The sequence below is a fragment of the Aegilops tauschii genome, chromosome 3, assembly GCF_002575655.3.
Source record: "Aegilops tauschii subsp. strangulata cultivar AL8/78 chromosome 3, Aet v6.0, whole genome shotgun sequence".
Classification (NCBI taxonomy): domain Eukaryota; kingdom Viridiplantae; phylum Streptophyta; class Magnoliopsida; order Poales; family Poaceae; genus Aegilops; species Aegilops tauschii.
Window position 1 is genome coordinate 451,613,367 of NC_053037.3, and position 26,566 is coordinate 451,639,932.

The 26,566-nt window shown below is 44.8% G+C and overlaps 1 protein-coding gene across 1 annotated transcript; it reads left to right on the forward strand.

Annotated features, from left to right (window-relative positions):
• Positions 1 to 18,521: 18,521 nt before the first annotated feature.
• Positions 18,522 to 24,959, forward strand: LOC109749135 (uncharacterized). Its single transcript, XM_020308123.4, has 3 exons — positions 18,522 to 18,946; positions 19,714 to 21,869; positions 22,465 to 24,959. The coding sequence occupies exons 2-3, from the start codon at positions 19,745 to 19,747 to the stop codon at positions 24,528 to 24,530; spliced, it is 4,191 nt and encodes a 1,396-aa protein (XP_020163712.1). The 5' UTR covers positions 18,522 to 18,946; positions 19,714 to 19,744; the 3' UTR covers positions 24,531 to 24,959.
• The last annotated feature ends 1,607 nt before the right edge of the window (positions 24,960 to 26,566 follow it).

Genomic DNA, 26,566 nt, shown 5'->3' on the forward strand with positions numbered 1-26,566 from the left:
GCTTATGGAAAAGAATTTGCATGACATCTTTTGCACGCACCTTGCGCACCCAAGAATCTTGGATGCCAAAAAATCATATTTTTTTCAATTTTCCTGCTATTTGTTCAAATTTACTATTCACAGGCGTACAAATTTATTGTTTTCCTTTGCCACGAGCTCCTGGTATGTCTAAATAGAACGAAAATTTGCATGCACATTGCGCACTTGAGTATCTTTGATCCCACAAATTTTCAGAATTATTTGATTTTTTGCTATTTTTTTGAGACGGTCGAAGCCCTTTGACCAGACGGTAACGACGAAGAAGGGCATTTCTGTAAGGTCACCTAACGGTAGAGGGGAAAATTTGAGCAAGCTTCGAAATTAGGGGAAAATCTGAGTAGTGGGTTCAAGTTAGGGATACAAATGTAAAAGACCTAGAGAAAATTTGGAATAGAATCTAAAAATTGAAACTGTTAAGTTTCGGCAGAAGTGCCACGTGGCACGTTGTGGCTGGCTGATGGTTGTTTGCTACGTAACTTCAGTGGCGGACAGTCGAACTTAAACGATTCAGGGGTAATTAAAAAAAGCATATCTAACCTAAACTGTTAGATCTCGACCGGATGGCTGGGGTTTGTCCGCTGCTTGGCTTATACGACGGATGGCTGAATACTGGAGCATACCATTTTGGAAGAAAACAAAAAAAACAAGATCTAATCTCGGTCCTGTATACACGATCTAATGGAAGGGGGTGTTCGCCGGTGCTTACAGAGGACCGGCGTCTACGATGAAGGCCGCGGCGGCTCAGGCGTCGAGGTGGGCGGCGCTTCGGCTGTCCTCCAGCGTAGCATGAGGTCAGGGTGGTACGACTCAGCGATGGGGTCCCGGTGGTGGTGGAGATGGTGGTCGGGGATGACAGATGGCGGCGGGGCGAGCTCGGTGAGCTTTGGGCTCCGGCGAGAGCAGACAATGTTGAAACAGTGTCTCAAGTGGTTCCTACGTGTCGTATTGGTGTAAAACGAGATCGCAAACAAGATAGACGATGACAGATGGAGATTGGAGAGTCGAGGGGGCTTACCAGTGTCGACACCGATAGGCGAAGTAATTCGCCCGCCAGAGATTGGGTCTGCTCGTGCATGCTCTCGAGAGGTTTTTGGGTGTAGGTGGCGGCATGGTGTGGACGCGGTGGACTCTGTCCCATGGCTTGGGGAAGAAGAAGGGAGGAGACCCACGCGTTAGTGGCAGCGGGAACGCGGGCGAGAGGGATAGAAGCTGCGGGCGACCTGTAACACCCACGATGCGGCTATATCTCCCACGTGTCGAGGCACGACTTAGAGGCATAACCGCATTGTGGTTCTGTCGCAAGAAGGGTCATCTTCACACAATCCCATGTAATGAACAAGAATGGGATAAAGAGTTGGCTTACAATCGCCACTTCACACAATACATAAATAAATCATACATCAATCAGAGTACACACATAGACCGACTACGGTCAAATCCAAATAAAAAGAAGACAACCCCAAATGCTAGATCCCTGATCATCCCAACTAGGCTCCACTACTGATCAACAGGAAACAAAACATAGTAACGACCAAGGTCCTCGTCAAACTCCCACTTGAGTTCGGTAGCATCACTTGCACTGGTATCCTCGGCACCTGCAACTGTTTTGGTAGAATCTGTGAGTCACGAGGACTCAGCAATCTCACACCCGCGAGATCAAGACTATTTAAGCTTAAGGGTAGGAAAGGGGTAGTGAGGTGGAGCTGTAGCAAGCACTAAGCATATATGGTGGCTAACATACGCAAATAAGAGCGAGAAGAGGAGCAACGGAACGGTCGTCAACTAGTAATGATCAAGAAGTGATCCTGAACTCCTACTTACGTCAAACATAACCCAAAAACCGTGTTCACTTCCCGGACTCCGCCGAAAAGAGACCATCACGGCTACGCACGCGGTTGATGCGTTTTAATTAAGTCGAGTGTCAAGTTCTCTACAACCAGACATTAACAAATTCCCATCTGCCACATAACCGCGGGCACGGCTCTCGAAAGTTTATACCCTGCAGGGGTGTCCCAACTTAGCCCATTATAAGCTCTCACGGTCAACGAAGGATATTCCTTCTCCCAGGAAGACCCGATCAGTCTCGGAATCCCGATTTACAAGACATTTCGACAATGGTAAAACAAGACCAGCAAAGCCGCCCGATGTGTCGACAATCCCGATAGGAGTCGCACGTACCTCATTCTCAGGACACACCGGATGAACACTACGTACAACTAAAACCAGCCCTAAAGTTTCCCCGAGGTGGCACTGCAAGTGGCTCTAATTTGGACCAACACTCCGAGGAGCACTGGCCCGGGGGGTAAAATAAGATGACCCTTGAGTCTGCAGAACCCAAGGGAAAAAGGCTTAGGTAGGCAAATGGTAAAACCAAGGTTGGGCCTTGCTGGAGGAGTTTTATTCAAAGCGAACTGTCAAGGGGGTCCCATAAATCACCCAACCGCGTAAGGAACGCAAAATCAAGGAACATAACACCGGTATGACGGAAACTAAGGCGGCAAGAGTGGAACAAAACACCAGGCATAAGGCCGAGCCTTCCACCCTTTACCAAGTATATAGATGCATTAATTAAATAAGAGATATTGTGATATCCCAACATATCCATGTTCCAACATGGAACAAACTTCATCTTTACCTGCAACTAACAACGCTATAAGAGGGGTTGAGCAAAAGCGGTAACATAGCCAAACAACGGTTTGCTAGGAAAGGATGGTTAGAGGCTTGATATGGCAATATGGGAGGCATGATATAACAAGTGGTAGGTAGCGCAACAGAGCGATAGAGCGAACAACTAGCAAGCAAAGATAGAAGTGATTTCGAGGGTTTGGTCATCTTGCCTGAGATCCCGCTAGGAAGAAGAACGAGTCCATGAAGAAGACAAACGGATGTAGTCGAACGAATCCTCACAACCCCGGAACAAAACCGAAGGTAACGAGAGAAGCAACCCGGAAAGAGAGAAACAACATAGTAAACAACCACCACATACACATGGCATGATGCACAAACAAGTATGATGCATGTCCGGTTTAATGAGGCATGGCATGGCAAAATGCAACAAACAATACTACAAATTCAGTGGAGCTCAATATGCAACGAGTTGCATATTGACGAAACACCACATCAATTATTTAGTTCTGTCTCGTTTATGTACCCAGCAATATTAAATGTTATTAAACATGGCAAGAGGTGAAGCATAGTAAGACTATCTATCTAGGCAAGTTTAAATGAGGCCGGAACAACAAATACCAATTCCGGAAAATCCTCATATGCATATTTTTGATTTGGTACTGTTCTGCCATAAACACAATTTTAATGTTGTTAAACAGCAAAATAAAGTGCACCAAGTTAATCTATGCATTTTCTACCCCATTTACATATAAAGTTTATTTAAATCTGAGCTACGGTTATTTAGTTATGAAATAAATCATTTTAACATGGCATTTAAGCAAAATAATGCAAACAGCAATTTAAACATTTTAAACATGGATGAAAGTTGCATATTATGAGACTAGATAAAATTCTAAGCACTTTACATGTTTAAATCATTTTAATCCGGTGCATGGTTGTTGAGTTATTATATGCATGAACAACAGGGGGCAAACTGTAAATATGCAGTTTTCTGAACAAATAGGAAAATCACAGCGCACAGGAAAAAACATATCGGGCCGCATCTACTGAACTAGGCCAGCTGCTGCGAGCGCTGCACGCGGGTGGGTTTCGGTGGGCTTCTCACCTCGGGCCAGATCTGGCCTGCTGGCTGGACGCAGGCGCTGGGCCTTGGCGCGGGTCGCGGTCAACGCCCTTGAGGCAGGGGACGAGCGCTGTGAGCGCTGCTTGACCTGAAGCAGGGGACGCAGGGGAAGCAGGGGCGCGGGACTCCGGCGACACGGAGCTCCGGGAAGAAGATGGCGACGGTTCTGGCGTGCATCCACGCCGATCCGAAAGGTGGCAGCTCCCTGGGCAAGAGAGAGAGAGAAATTAGAGGGAGCGACAGACAGGAAGGAACGAGAGGAGGAGAAGGATGGGCAGAGGCACGGTGACCTGCGGTGCTCCAATGTCGCGCTCGCCGGCGCGGCAGAGGAGACCAGGACGGTGAGGTCGCCGGGGCCCTGAGCGGTGGAGGTCGTTCCCGGCGGCGGCTCGACGGATCGAGGCAGGAGAAGGCCCTGGGTGGCCATGGCGGAGGGTGCACGGGAGGAGAGGTGGAGACCCGGCGAAGTGGCTGTGGAGGTCGAGGCAGGGGCGAGGTCGAACTCGAAGCAGAGGAGGTCGCAGGCGGGTGACGCAGCAGAGGACCTTGACGCGGGGTGGCTCGAGGTGGCTGACGACGGGGATCCTCCGGATTCGAGCTGGACGAGGGGAGCGAGGTGATGGCGACTCCGACAGCGCAGCGGCTACGGGTTGGAGCTGGGGCCTCCATGGCGGCGCTACGAGGACAACAGAGAGAGAGAGAGAGCAGCAAGCAGAGGGATGAGCAGAGGGAGAGGAAACCAGAGAGGGAAAGGAAGGAGAAAGGGAACGGACAAGGACCTGGCTGGACGACTCCGGCGACGGGATCCTGGTGGCTTCGGCCGCTCCGCTTCCGTTCGCGCGGGAGCGAGCGAGCAGAGGCAGGGCAGAGGAAGGGGAGGGACGACAAGGCAGAGGCCTGGTGGTGTTGGGATCGATGGAGGTGAATCGGGAGGAGAGGTGGAGGCTACCATTTGGGTGGATGGGGAAACGAGGTGGATCTCGCGGCTGGCGGCGGGACGGGACTGATGGGACAAGCTCCCTAGGTTTTAGGGTTAGTCTTTAAATAACAAGTGAATTTTGAATAGGGGTATTTGGTCCCTCCGATCTTAATCGGATGGCCTGAAAAAAAAGGGTAGGAGAGTCCAACGAGAAACCGATGATGATTTAGGGATGTTAGGGGATGATCCGGACCCATCGGTAACAACAACCGGGTCGGGTTTGGGACAATTTTCGGACGCGCGCGAGGGGTGGTCTGAGAGGGGTCGACAAAGACAAAGTGTCTGACAAAAGGCCCCGGAGAAGACAAGAGAGAAAACGAGGAGCAACGTTGCAAGTATGGTTGGTCTCGAAACGGTCAACGAAAGCAAGGGGGGACGCGGCAACTATGAGCGGATGCAAGTTTTATGAAAACATGCGGATGCAATGCGATGATGAATGCAACAAACAAATAAAACACACAACGATAACGAAAAATATGGAAGGCGACTGGAGCGTCGGTCTTGGGGCGTTACACAACCGGACGTAGCGATTCGGGCGCTGGAGTAGACCATGGGTCGAAAGTCTAGCTGGCTGGGCTGGCGGCTGGCGCTGACCAGGCCGGCGGGATTTTCTTTCTGTTTTGAAATAAACTGAGGATTTTATATTTACTAATTTACAGAAGCACAAAACCAAATAAAGACAAAGTAAAATAATCCTAAAAAATACCAGAAGAATTCACATAAATATATGGGCTTACTTAATACCCTGTGAACTATTTTTTGGCCTAAATTAATTATTTTGAAAATACTTTTTTTTGCAAAAGAGTTTATTTGGGTAACAAAAATAATTTTTCAATAGTTTTAAAATATCAAATAGTATTTAAAATCTTTCTCCAACTCACTTATTTTAAAGAAGTCCTTTTATCTTCTCTCTTGATTTGAATAGATGGAGAAAAGAATTTAAATTCCAACTTTGATCCAACTTTCAAATTTGATTGAAATAAACTCCCAACTCTCTCTTTTTACACATCGGAGAAGTCATGTTTTCTTCTCTCAAAGAATCATTGAGTTTCACAAAGTTTTGAATCAAGTCAAATAAAGCTCAAAATGCAAAGAAAATATATGATATGCATATGATTCTATTAACATTACAAATTTAGAAAATTTGGGATATTACAGCCACAAGACACAAATGCTAAGTGGGGACCCTTCACAAAATTCATGAAGTTATTAAACTAAGCATTCAACAAGGGATCTCATATCCACAATAACGTTTCATATCCTACACATACCAAGGTTCATCCATATCCCCGAGAACTTGTGGTCTACTCACACATGAGGACAACAAACATCTAGCAATGGTAATGGAATACATGGATGAGTGGTTAAAATGATACACCGAAGGATCCACTAGGGTTCTTGATGTTGCAGATCATAAGGATGTGGATGATGATGATAAAGTGGATGACGAGGATAGTGGTGATAATGTTGTCCCCTTCCTCGTGGTGGGAAGGATCCACTCCTTCTCCTTGCTAATGCCTCCTCTAGATGAACTCCAGAGGCTATGATTCTGTCTTCTGGATGAGTTTCTGGTGTCTGTGAGCGTCTGATCCATGATCAGATTCGACGGGGGTAAAAATAGTCGATCCAGTGGCGGCTGCATGCCATACTGATGACCCACAAGTATAGGGGATCAACTGTAGTCCTTTCAAGGAGCAGAAGGAAATGATAAGTGATTTTCAGCAAGGTTTTTTCGCAAGTACTAAAAGAAGCAGTGATAGATAGTTTTGTAGCAAGACAATTCGTAACAAGTAACAATGTTAACGAAGGTGCAGCAAGGTGGTACAATCCTTTTTATATCAAAGGACAAGCGGGAATGTTTTCTTATATAAAGAAAACGTTCTCGAGGACACATGGGAATTGTCGTCTAGTCACGTTCATCATGTTTAGTTGATTCACGCTCGCTACTTTGATAATTTGATATGTGGGTGGACCAGTGCTTGGGTGTTGTTCTTACTTGAACAAGCAACCCACTTATGATTACCCCCTCTCGCGAGCATCCTCAACTATGAAAGAATAATTAAGAAAAATCTAACCATAGCATGAAACATAGAATTATGACAACTCAACTGCTAAGGCTTATAAATATTCTTTGGCTCCCCTTGTGCCGAATCAATAAATTTGGGTGAAATACTACCCTTGAAGATTTTTGTGATCTCTTATACTTGTGGGTCATCACTGATCTCCCTCTGCAGCCGATCTCTTAGATTTGGTTTATCGCGGGCGAGTGCACGTGTCTCATGCAACTCCTGCATCAACTCCATCCAGGTGAACACGTCATTGCGGATTCGTCTCGTCCATTTCCTCCACAGCTTCAAGTACAAACCATCTATATCCTCCGTTGTGACTGACTATATTGGTGGTGTATTGAATGGCTTCATCTCCATCGCTCGCTCCCTCCACAACTTCACCTACAGGGGGTGTAACTCTTCCAGCACGGAAAACCAGATCGATGGAATATTGAGTGGCTCCACCTGCAGTGCCAGGAGCGAGGGAAACGACAAAGGGGAGACTGCCACAGAGGTACGTCCATAATACTAAAGATTGAATCAATCTCCATCTTTAGCTAAATATCCCATACGGAGATACTTTGGAACATCTAGACATTAAGTGTAAACATGGGTAATCGTATTTAGAATGATGACATACTGTTATGATTAGGGAATTATTCATCCTCTACTAATCCTCAACCCTCAGTGGCAACAATTCTTGCAAGCCTTTTTCATTTTTTGTCACTATTGTAGATTACTTGTAACTCATGAACCAAACTAATGCGCATCACTTCCACAACACTAGCAATCTAAGTTGGCCAAGAGAATACATGCATCCAGAAGGAAATATGCATCCATATATCAAATATGAATCATGAAAAAATCTGAACATATATAGTTAATCCATTACTCATAATCTACATCACCACCATAAACTCATTTGATAAACTACAATCATGTAGGGTAGCTCATGTAGTTATTGTATTAAAAATGGAAAATACATCTAGGAGGAGAGATTACAACATTGTCTACTGACATCTGGGGTGTACTACTCGCAACTCATCTTGGAGCACGATGATCGAGTTTGATGAAGATGGAGATGAATTCCCCCCTCCGGTAGAGGTCCAGATCACGGTTGAAAATGAAGATCACCTCGAAAATGCAATGTGGCGGTGATGGAAAATTTCTCGACAATTAGGGTGTGCAAATGGGGGTATATATGGACCATGGGGCACCAGAGGCCAGCCAGCCCCCCCCCCACAGGCCATATGCACCTAGGCACTGGGGTAGCCTCTGGTGTGGGCCCTAGTCTCTAGGTGTCCTCCTGTTCTCGAAACTTCTGAATCACATTTTTTGGATTTTTTTCAGGGACTTTTTTGAGTATTTTTATAACACAATAGCAAAACATATGAGCTAGCACTGGCATTGAATTAATATGTTAGTGCAATAAATTCAATAAAATTCATTTCAAAATTGCTTAAAGTTGATAGCAATATAGCACGAATCATGCAAAAATCATTGATTCGTTGGAGAGATAGTTGAAGGAAATATGCCCTAGAGACAATAATAAAGTTGTTATTTATATTTCCTTATATCATGATAAACGTCTTATTATTCATGCTAGAATTGTATTAACCGGAAACTTAGTACATGTGTGGATACATAGACAAACAGAGTGTCACTAGTATGCCTCTACTTGACTAGCTCGTTGAATCAAAGATGGTTAAGTTTCCTAGCCATAGACATGAGTTGTCATTTGATTAACGGGATCACAACATTAGAGAATGATGTGATTGACTTGACCCATTCCGTTAGCTTAGCACTTGATCATTTAGTATATTGCTATTGCTTTCTTCATGACTTATACATGTTCCTATGGCTATGAGATTATGCAACTCCCGGATACCGGAGGAACACTTTGTGTGCTACCAAACGTCACAACATAACTGGGTGATTATAAAGGTGCTCTACAGGTGTCTTCGTGGTACTTGTTGAGTTGGCAAAGATCGAGATTAGGATTTGTCACTCTGATTGTCGGAGAGGTATATCTGGGCCCTCTTGGTAATGCACATCACAATAAGCCTTGCAAGCAATGTGACTAATGAGTTAGTTGCGGGATGATGCATTACGGAATGAGTAAAGAGACTTGCCGGTAAGGAGATTGAACTAGGTATTGAGATACCGACAATCGAATCTCGGGCAAGTAACATACCGATGACAAAGGGAACAACGTATGTTGTTATGCGGTTTGACCGATAAAGATTTTCGTAGAATATGTAGGAACCAATATGAGCATCCAGGTTCCACTATTGGTTATTGACCGGAGACGTGTCTCGGTCATGTCTACATAGTTCTCGAACCCGTAGGGTCCGCACACTGAACATTCGGTGACGATCGGTATTATGAGTTTATGTGTTTTGATGTACCGAAGATAGTTCGGAGTCCCGGATGTGATCACGGACATGACGAGGAGTCTCGAAATGGTTGAGACGTAAAGATTGATATATTGGACGACTATATTCGGACATCGGAAGTGTTCCGGGGGTCACCGGATAATTATCGGAGTGCCGGGGGGTTATCGGAACCCCCGGGGGAACTAATGGGCCATCATGGGCCTTATGGGAGAGAGAGAGAGGAGAGGGCCTAGGGCTGGCCGTGCCCCGGCCCACCTTGGGAGTCTGAATTGGACAAGGAGGGGGCGGCGCCCCTTCTTTCCTCCCTCTCTCTCCCTCTCCTTCCGTTCCCCTTCCTCCTTCCTAGTTGGACTAGGAAAGGGGAGTCCTACTCCTACTAGGAGGAGGACTCCCCCCTCTCCTTGGTGCGCCCCAAGGACGGCCGGCCTCCCCCCTTGCTCCTTTATATACGGGGGCAGGGGGCACCCTAGAACACACAGGTTGATTGTTTCCAGCCGTGTGCAGTGCCCCCCTCCACCATAATCCACCTCGGTCATATCGTCGTAGTGCTTAGGCGAAGCCCTGGGCCGGTAGCTTTATCATCACCGTCATCATGCCGTCGTGCTGACGAAGCTCTCCCTCGACACTCTGCTGGATCGTGAGTTCGTGGGACGTCACCGAGTCGGACGTGTGCAGATCGCAGAGGTGCCGTACGTTCGGTACTAGGATAGGTCGATCGTGAAGACGTACGACTACATCAACCGCGTTGTCATAACGCTTCCGCTTACGGTCTACGAGGGTACGTGGACAACACTCTCCCCTCTCGTTGCTATGCATCACCATGATCTTGCGTGTTAGTAGGATTTTTTTTTGAAATTACTACATTCCCCAACAGTGGCATCCGAGCTAGGTTTATGCGTAGATGTTATATGTACGAGTAGAACACAAGTGAGTTGTGGGCGATACTAGTCATACTGCTTACCAGCATGTCATACTTTGATTCGGCGGTATTGTAGGATGAAGCGGCCCAGAGCGACATTACACGAACGCTTACGCGAGACTGGTTCTACCGACGCGCTTCGCACACAGGTGGCTGGCGGGTGTCAATTTCTCCAACTTTAGTTGAATCGAGTGTGGCTACGCCTAGTCCTTGTTGAAGGTTAAGCAGCACATACTTGACGAAATATCGTTGTGATTTTGATGCGTAGGTAAGAACGGTTCTTGCTCAGCCCGTAGCAGCCACGTAAAACTTGCAACAACAAAGTAGAGGACGTCTAACTTGTTTTGTAGGGCATGTTGTGATGTGATATGGTCAAGACATGATGCTAAATTTTATTGTATGAGATGATCATGTTTTGTAACAGAGTTATCAGCAACTGGCAGGAGCCATATGGTTGTCGCTTTATTGTATGAAATGCAATCGCCATGTAATTGCTTTACTTTATCACTAGGCGGTAGCAATAGTCGTAGAAGCAATAGTTGGCGAGACGACAACGATACTATGATGGAGATCAAGGTGTCGCGCCGGTGATGATGGTGATCATGATGGTGCTTTGGAGATGGAGATCAAAGGCACAAGATGATGATGGCCATATCATATCACTTATATTGATTGCATGTGATGTTTATCCTTTATGCATCTTATTTTGCTTAGTTCGACGGTAGCATTATAAGATGATCTCTCACTAAATTTTCAAGGTATAAGTGTTCTCCCTTAGTATGCACCATTGCGAAAGTTCATCGTGCTGAGACACCACGTGATGATCAGGTGTGATAAGCTCTACGTTCACATACAATGGGTGCAAGCCAGTTTTGCACACGCAGAATACTCGGGTTAAACTTGACGAGCCTGGCATGTGCAGATATGGCCTCGGAACACTGGAGACCGAAAGGTCGAGCGTGAATCATATAGTAGATATGATCAACATAGTGATGTTCACCATTTAAAACTACTCCATCTCACGTGATGATCGGACATGGTTTAGTTGATTTGGATCACGTGATCATTTAGATGACTAGAGGGATGTCTATCTAAGTGGGAGTTCTAAAGTAATATGATTAATTGAACTTTAAATTTATCATGAACTTAGTCCTGGTAGTATTAGCATATCTATGTTGTAGATCAATAGCTCGCGTTTAGCTCCCGTGTTTTATTTTTGATATGTTCCTAGAGAAAACTAAGTTGAAAGATGTTAGTAGCAATGATGCAGATTGGATCCGTGATCTGGGGATTATCCTCATTGTTGCACAGAAGAATTATGTCCTTGATGCACCGCTAGGTGATAGAGTGATTGCAGGAGCAGATGCAGACGTTATGAACGTTTGGCAAGCTCGATATGATGACTACTTGATAGTTTAGTGCACCATGCTTTACGGCTTAGAATCGGTGCTTCAAAGACGTTTTGAACGCCATGGAGCATATGAGATGTTCCAAGAGTTGAAATTAGTATTTCAGACTCATGCCCATGTCGAAAGGTATGAGACCTTTGACAAGCACTTTGCCTACAAGATGGAGGATAATTGCTCAGCTAGTGAGCATGTGCTCAGAATGTCTGAGTACTACAATCACTTGAATCAAGTGGGAGTTAATCTTCCAGATAAGATAGTGATTGACAGAGTTCTCTAGTCACTATCACCAAGTTACGAGAACTTCGTGATGAACTATAATATGCAAGGAATAACGGAAACAATTCCCAAGCTCTTCGTGATGCTGAAATTGGCGAAGGTAGAAATCAAGAAAAGCATCAAGTGTTGATGGTTGACAAGACCACTAGTTTCAAGAAAAGGGCAAAGGGAAGAAGGGGAACTTCAAGAAGAACGGCAAGCAAGTTGCTGCTCAAGTGAAGAAGCCCAAGTCTAGACCTAAGCCTGAGACTAAGTGCTTCTACTGCAAAGGGACTGGTCACTGGAAGCAGAACTGCCCCAAGTATTTGGCGGATAAGAAGGATGGCAAAGTGAACAAAGTTATATTTGATATACATGTTATTGATGTGTACTTTACTAGTGTTTATAGCAACCCCTCAGTATTTGATACTAGTTCAGTTGCTAAGATTAGTAACTCAAAACGAGAGTTGCAGAATGAACAGAGACTAGTTAAGGGTGAAGTGACGATGTGTGTTGGAAGTGGTTCCAAGATTGATATGATCATCATCGCACACTCCCTATACTTTCGGGATTAGTGTTGAACCTAAATAAATGTTATTTGGTGTTTGCGTTAAGCATGAATATGATTTGATCATGTTTATTGCAATACGGTTATTCATTTAAAGTCAGAGAATAATTGTTGTTCTGTTTACATGAATAAAACCTTAAATGGTCATACACCCAAGGTGAATGGTTTATTGAATCTCGATCGTAGTGATACACATATTCATAATATTGAAGCCAAAAGATGCAAAGTTAATAATGATAGTGCAACTTATTTGTGGCACTGCCGTTTAGGTCATATTGGTGTAAAGCGCATGAAGAAAATCCATGCTGATGGGCTTTTGGAATCACTTGATTATGAATCAATTGATGCTTGCGAACCATGCCTCATGGGCAAGATGACTAAGACTCCGTTCTCCAGAACAATGGAGCGAGCAACAGACTTATTGGAAATAATACATACTGATGTATGCAGTCCGATGAGTGTTGAGGCTCGCGGCAGGTATCGTTATTTTCTGACCTTCACAGATGATTTGAGCAGATATGGGTATATCTACTTGATGAAACATAAATCTGAAACATTTGAAAAGTTCAAATAATTTCAGAGTGAAGTGGAAAATCATCGTAACAAGAAAATAAAGTTTCTACGATCTGATCGTGGAGGAGAATATTTGAGTCACGAGTTTGGTCTTCATTTGAAACAATGCGGAATAGTTTCACAACTCACGCCACCTGGAACACCACAGTGTAATGGTGTGTCCGAACATCGTAACCGTACTTTATTAGATATGGTGCAATCTATGACGTCTCTTACCGATTTACCACTATCGTTTTGGGGTTATGCATTAGAGACAGCTGCATTCACGTTAAATAGGGCACCATCTAAATCCGTTGAGACGACACCATATGAACTGTGGTTTGGCAAGAAACCAAAGTTGTCGTTTCTTAAAGTTTGGGGTTGCGATGCTTAGGAGAAAAAGTTTCATCCTGATAAGCTCAAACCCAAATCGGAGAAATGTGTCTTCATAGGATACCCAAAGGAGACAGTTGGGTACACCTTCTATCACAGATCCGAAGGCAAGACATTCGTTGCTAAGAATGGATCCTTTCTAGAGAAGGAGTTCCTCTCGAAAGAAGTGAGTGGGAGGAAAGTAGAACTTGATGAGGTAAATGTACCTGCTCCCTTATTGGAAAGTAGTTCATCACAGAAATCTGTTTTTGTGACTCCTACACCAATTAGTAAGGAAGCTAATGATGATGATCATGTAACTTCAGATCAAGTTACTACCGAACCTCGTAGGTCAACCAGAGTAAGATCCGCACCAGAGTGGTACGGTAATCCTGTTCTGGAGGTCATGTTACTTGACCATGACGAACCTACGAACTATGAGGAAGCGACGATGAGCCCAGATTCCACGAAATGGCTTGAGGCCATGAAATCTGAGATGGGATGCATGTATGAGAACAAAGTGTGGACTTTGGTTGTCTTGCCCGATGATCGGCAAGCCATAGAAAATAATGGATCTTCAAGAGGAAGACGGACGCTGATAGTAGTGTTACTATCTACAAAACTAGACTTGTCGAAAAAGGTTTTTGACAAAGTTCAAGGTGTTGACTACGATGAGATTTTCTCACTCGTAGTGATGCTTAACTCTGTCCGAATCATGTTAGCAAATTGCCACATTTTATGAAATCTGGCAAATGGATGTCAAAACTACATTCCTTAATGGATTTCTTAAAGAAGAGTTGTATATGATGCAACGAGAAGGTTTTGTCGATCCTAAAGGTGCTAACAAAATGTGCAAGCTCCAGCGATCCATCCATGGACTGGTGCAAAGCATCTCAGAGTTGGAATATACGCTTTGATGAGTTTTATACAGACTTGCGATGAAGCCTGTATTTACAAGAAAGTGAGTGGGAGAACTACAACCTTTATGATAAGTATATGTGAATGACATATTGTTGATCGGAAATGATGTAGAATTTTCTGGAAAGCGTAAAAGGAGTGTTTGAAAGGAGTTTTTCAAAGAAAGACCTTGATGAAGCTGCTTACATATTGAGCATCAAGATCTATAGAGATAGATCAAGACGCTTGATAAGTTTTTTCAATGACTACATACCTTGACAAATTTTTGAAGTAGTTCAAAATGGAACAGTCAAAGAAGAAGTTCTTGCCTGTATTGCAAGGTGTGAAATTGAGTAAGACTCAAAGCCCGACCACGGCAGAAGATAGAAAGAGAATGAAAGTCATTCCCTATGCCTCAGCCATAGGTTCTATAAAGTATGCCATGCTGTGTACCAGATCTATTGTATACCCTACACTGAGTTTGGCAAGGGAGTACAGTAGTGATCTAGGAGTAGATCACTAGACAACGGTCAAAATTATTATTAGTGGAACAAGGATATGTTTCTCGATTATGGAGGTGACAAAAGGTTCGTCGTAAAGGGTTACGTCGATGCAAGTTTTGACACTGATCCAGATGACTCTAAGTCTCAATCTGGATACATATTGAAAGTGGGAGCAATTAGCTAGAGTAGCTCCGTGCAGAGCATTGTTGACATAGAAATTTGCAAAATACATACGGATCTGAATATGGCAGACCCGTTGACTAAACTTCTCTCACAAGCAAACAATGATCACACCTTAGTACTCTTTGGGTGTTAATCACATGGCGATGTGAACTAAGATTACTGAATCTAGTAAACCCTTTGAGTGTTGGTCACATGGCGATGTGAACTATGGGTGTTAATCACATGGTGATGTGAACTATTGGTGTTAAATCACATGGCGATGTGAACTAGATTATTGACTCTAGTGCAAGTGAGAGACTGAAGGAAATATGCCCTAGAGGCAATAAAAAAGTTATTATTTATTTCCTTATTTCATGATAAATGTTTATTATTCATGCTAGAATTGTATTAACCGGAAACTTAGTACATGTGTGGATACATACGCAAACAGAGTGTCACTAGTATGCCTCTACTTGACTAGCTCGTTGAATCAAAGATGGTTAAGTTTCCTAGCCATAGACATGAGTTGTCATTTGATTAACGGGATCGCATCATTAGAGATTGATGTGATTGACTTGACCCATTCCGTTAGCTTAGCACTTGATCCTTTAGTATATTGCTATTGCTTTCTTCATGACTTATACATGTTCCTATGACTGTGAGATTATGCAACTCCCGGATACCGGAGGAACACTTTGTGTGCTACCAAACGTCACAACGTAACTGGGTGATTATAAAGGTGCTCTACAGGTGTCTCCGATGGTACTTGTTGAGTTGGCATAGATCGAGATTAGGATTTGTCACTCCGATTGTCGGAGAGGTATCTCTGGGCCCTCTCGGTAATGCACATCACTATAAGCCTTCCAAGCAATGTGACTAATGAGTTAGTTTCCGGATGATGCATTACGGAACGAGTAAAGAGACTTGCCGGTAACGAGATTGAACTAGGTATTGAGATAAGACGATCGAATCTCGGGCAAGTAACATACCGATGACAAAGGGAACAATGTATGCTGTTATGCGGTTTGACCGATAAAGATCTTCGAAGAATATGTAGGAACCAATATGAGCATCCAGGTTCCGCTATTGGTTATTGACCGGAGACGTGTCTCAGTCATGTCTACATAGTTCTCGAACACGCAGGGTCCGCACGCTTAACGTTCGGTGACGATCGGTATTATGAGTTTATGTGTTTTGATGTACCGGAGATAGTTCGGAGTCCCGGATGTGATCATGGACATGACGAGGAGTCTCGAAATGGTCGAGACGTAAATATTGATATATTGGATGACTATATTCGGACACCGGAAGTGTTCTGGGGGTCACCGGATAATTATCGGAGTGCCGGGGGGTTATCGGAACCCCCGGGGGAACTAATGGGCCATCATGGGCCTTATGGGAGAGAGAGGAGAGGGCCTAGGGCTGGCCGCGCCCCGCCCCTTGGGAGTCCGAATTGGACAAGGAGGGGGGCGGCGCCCCCTCTTTCCTCCCTATCTCCCTCTCCTTCCTTTCCCCTTCCTCCTTCCTAGTTGGACTAGGAAAGGGGAGTCCTACTCCTACTAGGAGGAGGACTCCCCCCTCTCCTTGGCGCGCCCCAAGGCCGGCCGGCCTCCCCCTTGCTCCTTTATATACGAGGGCAGGGGGCACCCTAGAACACACAAGTTGATTGTTTCCAGCCGTGTGCGGTGCCCCTCCACCATAATCCACCTCAGTCATATCGTCGTAGTGCTTAGGTGAAGCCCTGCGCCGGTAGCTTCATCATCACCGTCATCACGCCGTCGTGTTGACGAAGCTCTCCCTCGACACTCTGCTGGATCGTGAGTTCGTGGTACGTCACCGAGCCGAACGTTTGCAGATCGCGGAGGTGCCGTACGTTCGGTACTAGGATCGGTCGATCGTGAAGACGTACGACTATATCAACCGCGTTGTCATAACGCTTCCGCTTACGGTCTACGAGGGTACGTGGACAACACTCTCCCCTCTCGTTGCTATGCATCACCATGATCTTGCATGTGCCTATGATTTTTTTTTTAAATTACTACGTTCCCCAACAATAGTATCATTCTAAAAGTGGGCAGAGCCAAATACAAATGCATGCATACATGCAGCAACTACACATCACATACACCACAATGGTTCCTCCCCACATTTTGTTTCCAGAACAGTGATTAAGGGTTTCCCATGGATGCAGCTAAAGACAGTCTCCGTTGATCCCTATTGCAATGTTCAGGAAGGAGGGAAGTAGCTTATGTCATCGCGATACCTCCGAAAACCCACAATCACATCAATGGTAATAATCTTTTCTCCCAAAGAGGTAAATGTTGGGTGATCGACTTCAACTAATTAACATGGAGAAGGTTATTAACATGAACATACAAAGAGGATATCAAATCCTATCGGGGTTCATCAACTAAACTTACTAGGCTTCCTTCATATCCCCGAGAACTAGGGAGTCTACTCAGACATGAGAACGATAAGCACCAAAGGGTAAATCATGATGAACATAGATGAACGATCAAAGTAATACAAGAACGGGATCCGCTAGGGTTTTTCATTACAAAGAGATGGAAATGGCTCTCTCAATTTGAAGGCACAGGGTTAAAATAGTTGATCACGAGGTGGGGGCGGTAGCTGGTACGAGCGCGCGTGCTCGTACCAGACGTTGTCTTTTTCCATGGAGTCCCTCATGTGGCTGATTTTTGCTGTTCTTGCCTTGTACTCTTTATGAGATGTTTTTATCACGTAAATTAACATGATTTTCACACCGTATCACAAGATTCTTTTTATTTGCATCTCGCGTTAAGGATCCTGATAAAATCAATAAAAAGGTGTGCGAGCACGGTAAAATTTTGACTAATCTCATGATACAAAACTAAACGTAAAACATGATGATGCCGGTTAGGATTGCTCTCAGCGTTGATTGTGTACGTCCTAAAGACACGATGTGCACTCATATGTGTCTGTATACTTGATGCTTTGTTTTGATCACTAAAATTCACACTTTATAAAAAGCTAACGACACCAAGATCAATTTTGTTTCTGCAACAACGAATGTATTTTTTAAAGACAGTATAACCACAAATGCTTACATACATATACATACATTCACCCATATTCTTGAGATTGATGAAGCCGCCACACGCGCTTCGGAAACATCTCGTCTCATCTCACTAAACAGACATTGCCAAAAAAAATCTAAATAAGTCTAGAATGTGAACACCAATGCAAAATCTAAGACTTGAATCCTACTTGTCTCTAAAAAACCCACCCGCAAAAAAATAAAAAACCCGTAACAATATGAGCTACGCTCAAATCATTTCCACCCTTCTTCTCTCTCTTGCGCGCGCGTGCGCGTGGTCCACAGCGAAAACAACCGACCATGCCCGCCTGACGGCAGCAGCAGCGAAAAGGACGATCGTCCGCGCCGTGGCCGGTGCCGCCGGTCCGACACCAGCCAGCCCTGCCCGCCAGCCTGCCCAGCAGGGAAAGGGAAATTCCTCGCCGCCGTCGCCTTCCTCCACGCAGACATCTCAGCCCACGCCCATCCCTCTCCCCCTGACATCTCGGCCCCCACCCGACGTGGCACCCACCTACCAGTCAAACGAAGCGGGGCAGCCGCATTAACAGAGAGACAGAAAGGCCGGGCCCGCCCACTCCCTTCCGCTTTCTCCGCCACTGCCGCCCTTCCTTTTCCTCTTCTTTTTTTCTTTTCTTTCCCTTCTCTTCTCCTCGCCCTCTGGCGATCGCCATCGCCGCCCCCCACCACCGCCACCAAATCCGCTTCGCTGCACCGCGAAGTCGCCGCTGAAAGCGGCGGTCCAAGCTCCCGACCCGCACTTCTATCAGCTGCTGCCCCACCGCGCGGAGACGCAGGCGCCCGGCACTGCATTTCTGCGCTGACGCCGCTGTGATTTGACCCCGGCGCTCGGTCGATCGCTTCTTGCTATTGGCTTCCTCCTTTTGGCCGGGTCGCTGGGTTCCAGCACAGCACAGGAGTTCAGCTCCGGCTGTTTTGTTCCTTCCGCTTCTTGGAGCTTTCCCCGCCCGAGCCTCGTGGTAGCCGCCCGCCAGCCCGCCCGCCAGAGCTTCCTCGGAGGTACGCTGTTGCTCATAGATAGCGAGCCCTGGGGGTCCCTGACCGACGGGATCGCTTACGCTCGTGTCTTGATTCTCTGTCTAGTGTTCGTTGTGGCCGGGGATTGAGTTCTCCGTGGGGAAGATCTGTGCTCGATAAGCAGTAGTAAAGGTGATGGTGTTTCCATTGTTCGTGCTATGATTCACCTTCTTTAGTCGGGGTTTAGCTTATCGATTTCGCATCTGAAGCTCTTTTGATGCTAGATAGTGTCCCACCAGAGATGATCTGACTAGTGACCGGCTTGCCCGTTGCAGCGTTTGATTTGTGCGTGTTATTGCCAATTGCTGGGTAATTTCTGAATAAGAGCTGCTTATTAGCTCGCCTTATGTTTGCGCTAGGGTACCCCCGATCTAATTTTACTAGCTAGTTCTCCTATGGATCTAATGATCTTGTATTTGGCTCAGTTGCAAAAATTGGTGCAGTTGGTCTACTAAGCTGTGGCTATTCGTATTAGCTCTGCTCTCTTAGAAAATTGGAACAAACCAAGACTTGCCTTGATTTGGGACTACTTTCAGGGTGGTTGAACATGGGATTGTTAACTTAGCATAACAGATTTTTCTGGAAAGTACTCCCTCCGTCCCAAAATAAGTGACTCAACTTTGTACTGTACAAAGTTGAGTCACTTAATTTGGGACAGAGGGAGTATCTTATATGCATCAATTGATGCAAAAATTCTATGTTTCACTAGATGAACCAACTGATATTGTCTGTATTTTTTGCAATGCTAGGTTTGTACCGGAGCCTGAGAGGGTACATGCCATGGCTCTTGAGACAAAACAAGTTGGTCTGTGTATCAAGAAATTTCTGAGGTCCTCCATTAGAACAAGCTACAGATGTGTCTCTGAACATCCAGTCCTGTTCAGTTTGGGTGTTTTGCTCTATCTGTTGTACAGATCTGCACCAGGGTTCTTTGCGTTCCTTCTTTCTTCTTCACCTGTAATTATATGCACCACTCTTCTTCTGGGAATCCTACTGAGTTATGGAGACACGAACCTACCTGAAGCTAATGATGAGGATACCAAGACTACTCCAGAGATTCCAGCTTTTAAGATGGAGAATTCTTCAAGGGATGTTCAGTTTGGGTCAGATCAGAGAATTTCGGTGCCTAGTTTTAGGAATACTACAGAAAACTTCAAAGAAAGGGAAACAAAGCGGACAGGTTCTGTCAGAGAGAGGTCTACTCAGCTTGATGATGAGGTTCCTCTTCTGAGAAGAGTTGATGAAGAAGATGAGAAGTTTGAACATGGTGACAAACCTAAAACATTAACTCCATTTCCTTCCATGGTCAATTTCCGTGGAGAGGCTGGGGTTAGGGAGGGCTTAAACTTTAACCAGGGAATGCAATTCGCAGATTCATTTTTTGTGACAGATATGGCTGATAGGAACGCTAGCTTATTTGAAGGTCTGAATGAGAAGAATGCACCCTTGGACATGTTCTCATCCAGTGAGAATGTTAATAAGCATGCTGAAATGCAGGAGAATCTGAATCTAGCAGCTAGCAAAGTGAGTGATTTCTCTGAAGAGAAGCTGACTGATGGGACAGCTGGAACTAGCAGACCAACTTATGCAGTTTCTGTGCGGCAGAATAAAAAGCTTGATGTGCTTAAGGATAATACTAGCAAGGCCGTTGAGGAAAATCTCCTTGATTCCTCTCTTGGTTCACCATGGGCATCAGTTGGCAGTCAGGATGGTTCATCTGGTTTTGACTCTGATGGGGCTGAGAGTTCTTCACCTGATGCATCCATGACTGACATTGCACCAGTTCTTGATGAAATCGACCCTCTTCTGGGTGCTGATTTCACTCGTCCTGATCCCATTCCTAATGATGATTCAGACAGTGATTCACATGTCTCCTCGCAGGATCATGAAACGGATGATGATAGTAATGATGATGATGATGATGGCAACAATGATACTAAAGATGGTGGTGAGGAGAACAAGAAAGATGAAGGTCAGGAAGCTGCATTTATTTGGACAGCAGATGATGCAAAGAATCTGATGGATCTTGGATACTCTGAGATGGAAAGAAACCGTAGATTGGAGATTTTGATGGTCAGGCGAAGATCCAGGAAGAATATAATATTTGACATTGACACTAACCTAACGGATGCCAATGGGAAAAGCGGAGATGACTTATCACGCTTTGGTGCACAAGTATCACACATCTCAGTAACAAGGAGGAACCCGTTTGACCTTCCATATGATTCCGACGAAGCGGCAATTCCTGGCTCAGCTCCTTCAATCCTGCATGCAAGAAAGAACCCATTTGATTTTCTTGAGCATTCCAGTGAAAGTGGCGTTTCTGCACATGATAATTTAAGCCCTGGGGAATCACCACAAACTTCTCATCGTGAAATATTTAGAAGGCACGAGAGCTTCAACTTTGGAACTACAGATGCTACGCAGGAGGGACGTTTGTCTAGATTGAGGCCATATTTTGTCCCTGAGACAGTAGAAGGGAGCACAAGTACTTTTCAAAGGCAGTTCAGTGACAAGAGTGAGTCCAAATTGAGTTCTGTTACTGAATCTGATATGGCTTCTTCGGTTGCCGATCAGGAGGAACACAAGGACTTCGATGAAAAGGATGTGCACAGGGAGCATGAGTCACCAGCTCTCCTGAGACAGGACAGTGACCTTGCAGATGCTGGCAGTGAATGTTCAGATGGTATCAACTCCGTGGATGTTGAACTAGACAACAGCGACATTGATGAGCGTGAGATTGCTCTGCATCATTTTGTCTTCGAAAGATCCGAAGAAAGAGAGGCATATCTTGTCTCAACAAAAGGGAAGGGTCATGATGACAATTACATGCTCAAGTCAGATGGGAATTCTACGGTGCCACTTCATCCAGTTGGTGACTTGCTTAGCTGGGATGATGGGGATGGTAAGCAACTTACATCTGACAACTTAAATGAATGAATACCCCGCGCACGATAGAGTTTTATTTGAACAACTAGCACTATTTCCCGCTCAACATCCTTACCTGAACGGATCAGTGTCGATATATATCCAACTGATGGATTTTTGTAAGTGTACTAAATATAGTATCACGACTAATGGGTATTCTCCAAAATCATGTCTAAATTGATCATGAACGGCCGTAGTCGATTCCACCCCATTGTTTAATTTTGGATCAAACAGCCCGCCAACCATTTTGGTGTTATTATTGTAAATAGCATAATAATTCTAATACATGTCTAAGATGACCATGGTTGCAATCTGTTTAAGTATAGTTGTGATGGTCCATTGGTTGTGAACTGTTTAGGCGCGGTGATGAAGATTTACCGGTTCAGTTCTGTTTAGTTACATTCATGATGATCTATCGGCTGTAATCTGAAGTACCGCTGTGAAGGTTTGTCGGTCGTAGTCCACTAATAAAATAGGTCCACCAAATTAACGGGTGGATGGGAATTTCTAGCTTTTCTCTCTTTTTCGGTCGTATTGTCTTCTTATTATATAATGGATGTACTCTTGTCCAGGTGAAAGCGTCCTGGGTGCCAAGTCTTCTATAGCACCAAACATAACAGCTGAAGTCTCAGAATGGCTTTCTTCTCCTAGGCCAGCTGAAGATCATGAATTGAGATCAAGGGACCTTGGTCTTGGTGCCACCAGTATTGCCGAGGAAGATGGAAATGTTGATTCCATGTCCTGTCCAAACAATGAAATCCCATTACAAAACCTTATTCATGGGCCTATGGACTTGCTAACTGATTTTGAAAAGGAAACATTACCAGCAATATCTATGGACCTTCACCCTATCCCTGAGGAGAGGGTTCTCGAGAACTTCAACATGGAAGAAAAGCATGAAACTGGAGCGTTTACTGGTTCTGGTACTGCCATGACTGACTTGCATGTAATTGAAGAGCACTTTGATGTTGCATCGGAAGTAAGCCCAAGTTCTGTGGTTGCTTCCTTGTGTCCTCCTGGTGCGAGTGGTTCCAACCAATCTCCATCGATTGAACCTAAAGATGTCTCAAACCCATTTTTTTCGGTGGCTTCTGAACCTGACAGGGTGGATATGGTTGATATGAATGAAGAAATGACTTCTGATTATCTACTTGATTCTGATGATGATGATGCTGATAGAATCTATCCTGAGCCTTTAGAGGATAACGGTATTGATGAAAGTTTCCTGTCGGAACTGGATGCGGTGGGAGACTTCCGGGTAGAACCGGTGAGACTGGATCAGCAGGTGCCTGATCTTAGCTCCCATACTTACAACCCTGCTGATGGTGTTGCAGAAGACTCCTTGATTAGCCCTAAGACTTCTGGTGACATTGCCACATCAGATGCCAGTGCCTTAGACTCTGGCGATCTGTCCCCATTGGTTGATTATCTAAGCGGCACTGATCCTGAATTCAGTTGGACATTAGGATCATCTCATGATGATCCTGAGCAAACTGTCTACAATCCACGGCGAAGGATTCTTGAAGCAATGAACAGAGAGTTGAATCTACCATGCGACGAACCAGAAGTCACAGAAATGCCTTCAGTCAATACACCATCTGAAGCATACTTAGTGGTTGGAGCAACTGAACTGGAAGTTGCTAAAAATGAGCCCGGGACAGCTAAAACTGATGCTGAAATGATGGCTGTTGATGCCAAGTCCCTGGAGGACATAGAGATGGCCTTTAAACAAGCGAGTGGTGGTGGTGTTGATGAGGCTGAAACTGCACGCATCTCAGGCGTTGATATTGACTTAGAGCCTTTAGAGGGTTCTGAAGAACTCCATGTGATTGATGCAAAATCTGTTGAAGACATTTCTGCTGCTTTGAAGGAACACTCTAATGTTGATGTGAACAATTGCTTCGAACAAAACGAAGATGAAGTTGGATGTGGAGAGGTTGCAGAATGCGCAAAACACGACAGTCTTCCAGAAGGAACACATGTTGAAAGTCTACAGAAACACCTACCACGCGACGAGCCAGAAGTCACAGAAGCACCTTCAGTCAATGCCCCATCAGAAGCATACTTAGCAGTTGGAGCAACTGGACTGGAAGTTGCTAAAAATGAGGCTGGGATAGCTAAAACTGATGCTGAGATGATGGCTGTTGATGCCAAGTCCCTGGAGGACATAGAGATGGCCTTTAAACAAGCAAGTGCTGGTGGGTATGATGGGCCCACCCTTGACGCCGAACCCGCACACATCTCAGGCGTTGATATTGACTCAGAGCCTTTGGAGGGATCTGGACAGTTGCATGTCATTGATGCAAAATCAGTGGAGGACATTTCTGCTGTTCTAAAGGAACATTCTAGTGTTGATGTGAACAATTACTTTGAACAAAACGAAGATAAAGTTGGATGTGCAGAGGCTGTCGAGTGCACAAAACACGACAGTCTTCCAGAAGGAGCACATGTTGAAAGTCTGCATTTGGCCGGAGATGATAGGGAGCCTGAAAGCAGCATGAGTTGTATCGAGGCGAAGACCATCGATGACATGAATGCAGTGTTCAAGAAGATGTCTGATGGCCATGAGGAAAGTACTGTAAAGGCAATGGAGTCCGAGGATGATCGCCATGGAAGAGACGCAAGTGAACAACACTGAATTACTATCGCACAATTGGTAAAAGGGAATGCAAGTTGAAATGGATCCTTATTGATTGAAGAAGCTTATTCTTGGTTACCTTGTGAAGCACTCCACGGTACTTGGGTTCATATAGTTTCCAACACTGGAAATATGAAGTTTTGCTCTAGATTTTTGTGGATGGTATTTTTTTTTCCTTCTCCGTTTGAGGTTTTGACCGTTTGTATTCAATTTGATTCTATTTTTGCCCTTGCATTCTCTCCCTCCGCTGTCCGTAATTTGTTAGCTGGGGCAGTGTGGTGTGGTGACAGGGAGAGAGAACAGTGGATTCTATCATGTAATGTAGATTATCTTTCGCTACTTGATGGAGGTGAGATGGTTTGATGTAAGAGAGCTTGTGCAGTTGGAAATAGAGGAAGTACACAAGGCTGAGTGCATGCTTGCAATCTATTTTTCCACCTGGGCTGGTAACTTTGCAACTGCAGGTGTGGGTGGAAATATCACATTTCTTCTTGTGTAAGGTAGTGAATGTGAAGACTATATCACTACATGCCTGTCAGAATTATAGCATTCAGTCTGCTTATTTTGCCTGCAAAAAATTTCTTTACCAAGGTTCTACTAGTTCTCTTCACTTGCTAAACCCTGCGACCAGACAGAAGAACAGCAAAACACCTTATGGGCCACTGAACTAATCCTGGTAGATAAAAAACAGCCTTGGTGTGCTGGGAGGAGATTTGTGGCTAGGGCTGCAAGAAAAGCTCGAGGCTCGCGAGCCGCTCGAGATCAACTCGTATTTTGGCTCGACTCGAAAAGAAATGACCCGAGTATGAACAATTTATGTAGCTTGATTGGAAATAAGCTGATCTTGAGCCAACACTGGCTCGTTCGTTTTTAGCTCGATAGCCCGAGATCATATAATTATAGTACATAATTTTGATATATATTAAAGATAAATGGGATAACTTATTACCATATAGATAGTCAAAAATAATTTATTACCATATACGTTGTGTATGATTTTCCTCCATTTTACCTACTACCAAACAAGGAAAGTTAGTTAACTGCAGAGAAAATTTAGCCCTACTAAGGTATGTGATCACCATGTATTAAATATCATGTTATTTTGGCAATAGTTTGAGGACATACGCACCTTCATTTTTTTCTTGCTACTAGTTCTTTCATGATCTCTTCTATTAAGTACTAGTCTTCAGTTTAGATAGATAGGTTGAATTATATAATCGTTTTTTATGTTGTGTTGTGGCCTATCTTATTTTAAAATTTGTCTTAAATTATTAAAAAAATCATCTTATTTAGGTCGAAACTTGTTCGAGATCGACTCGAGATCGCTACAAGTTGAGCACGAGCCACTTTCTACAGCTCGACCTTGAGCTTCGCTTGGTTTGATCTCGCTCGAATATTTGTATAAGTTGAGCCGAGCCTAATCCAACTTGCTCAAACTCGACTCGTTTGCAGCCCTACACGTAGATTGTGGATCGCTGATTTGCGCTATGATTCTAAACTTGTTTATGTGTTTCTGTATATCTCCTTTTTCTCCCGTATAGCGCTTTCGATATCACTGTAATGTGTTTGTAAATGGTGAAACGTTGGTCAATGCCCTGTGATTTTGGGTCGCCATTGTTAGACTGTATATACGTGGCTTCTATACACATATATTGTAACATTGTATTGTATCCTTTGGGTACCTCTATATAATGAAAGAGCCATACCCTGTTTAGGGTGTCGAGCAGTTTCCAACATATTACGTCTTACATGGTATCAGTTTAGGTTAAGATGGCTTCCGCTGCCTCTACCGCCGCCGCCGCCGCCGTCGTTGCGCTGACCCCTGTTGCCGCCCCTGCCGTCGCTGCACCGGCCCTTGGGTCGCCGTTCCTGGCCTCGCGCCCCCTCGCGATGGCCCATGGCGCTCCTCCATCGCCTGGTCCCCAGATCGGATCGGGCCTCCCTGGCGATCACGTCGCCCCGCCAAACATCGCGGCGGGCGATCTGTTCTCATGCGGCGCTCCTGCAACGGCTCATGGTGGGCCGCCGCCGCCGTC

Excerpts from the sequence above, each read along its gene's own strand:
- LOC109749135 (XM_020308123.4), top strand. The coding sequence starts at position 19,745 with ATGGCTCTTGAGACAAAACAAGTTGGTCTGTGTATCAAGAAATTTCTG. Across the intron at positions 21,870-22,464 it reads TAGCTGGGATGATGGGGATG|GTGAAAGCGTCCTGGGTGCC; the intron begins GTAAGCAACTTA and ends ACTCTTGTCCAG.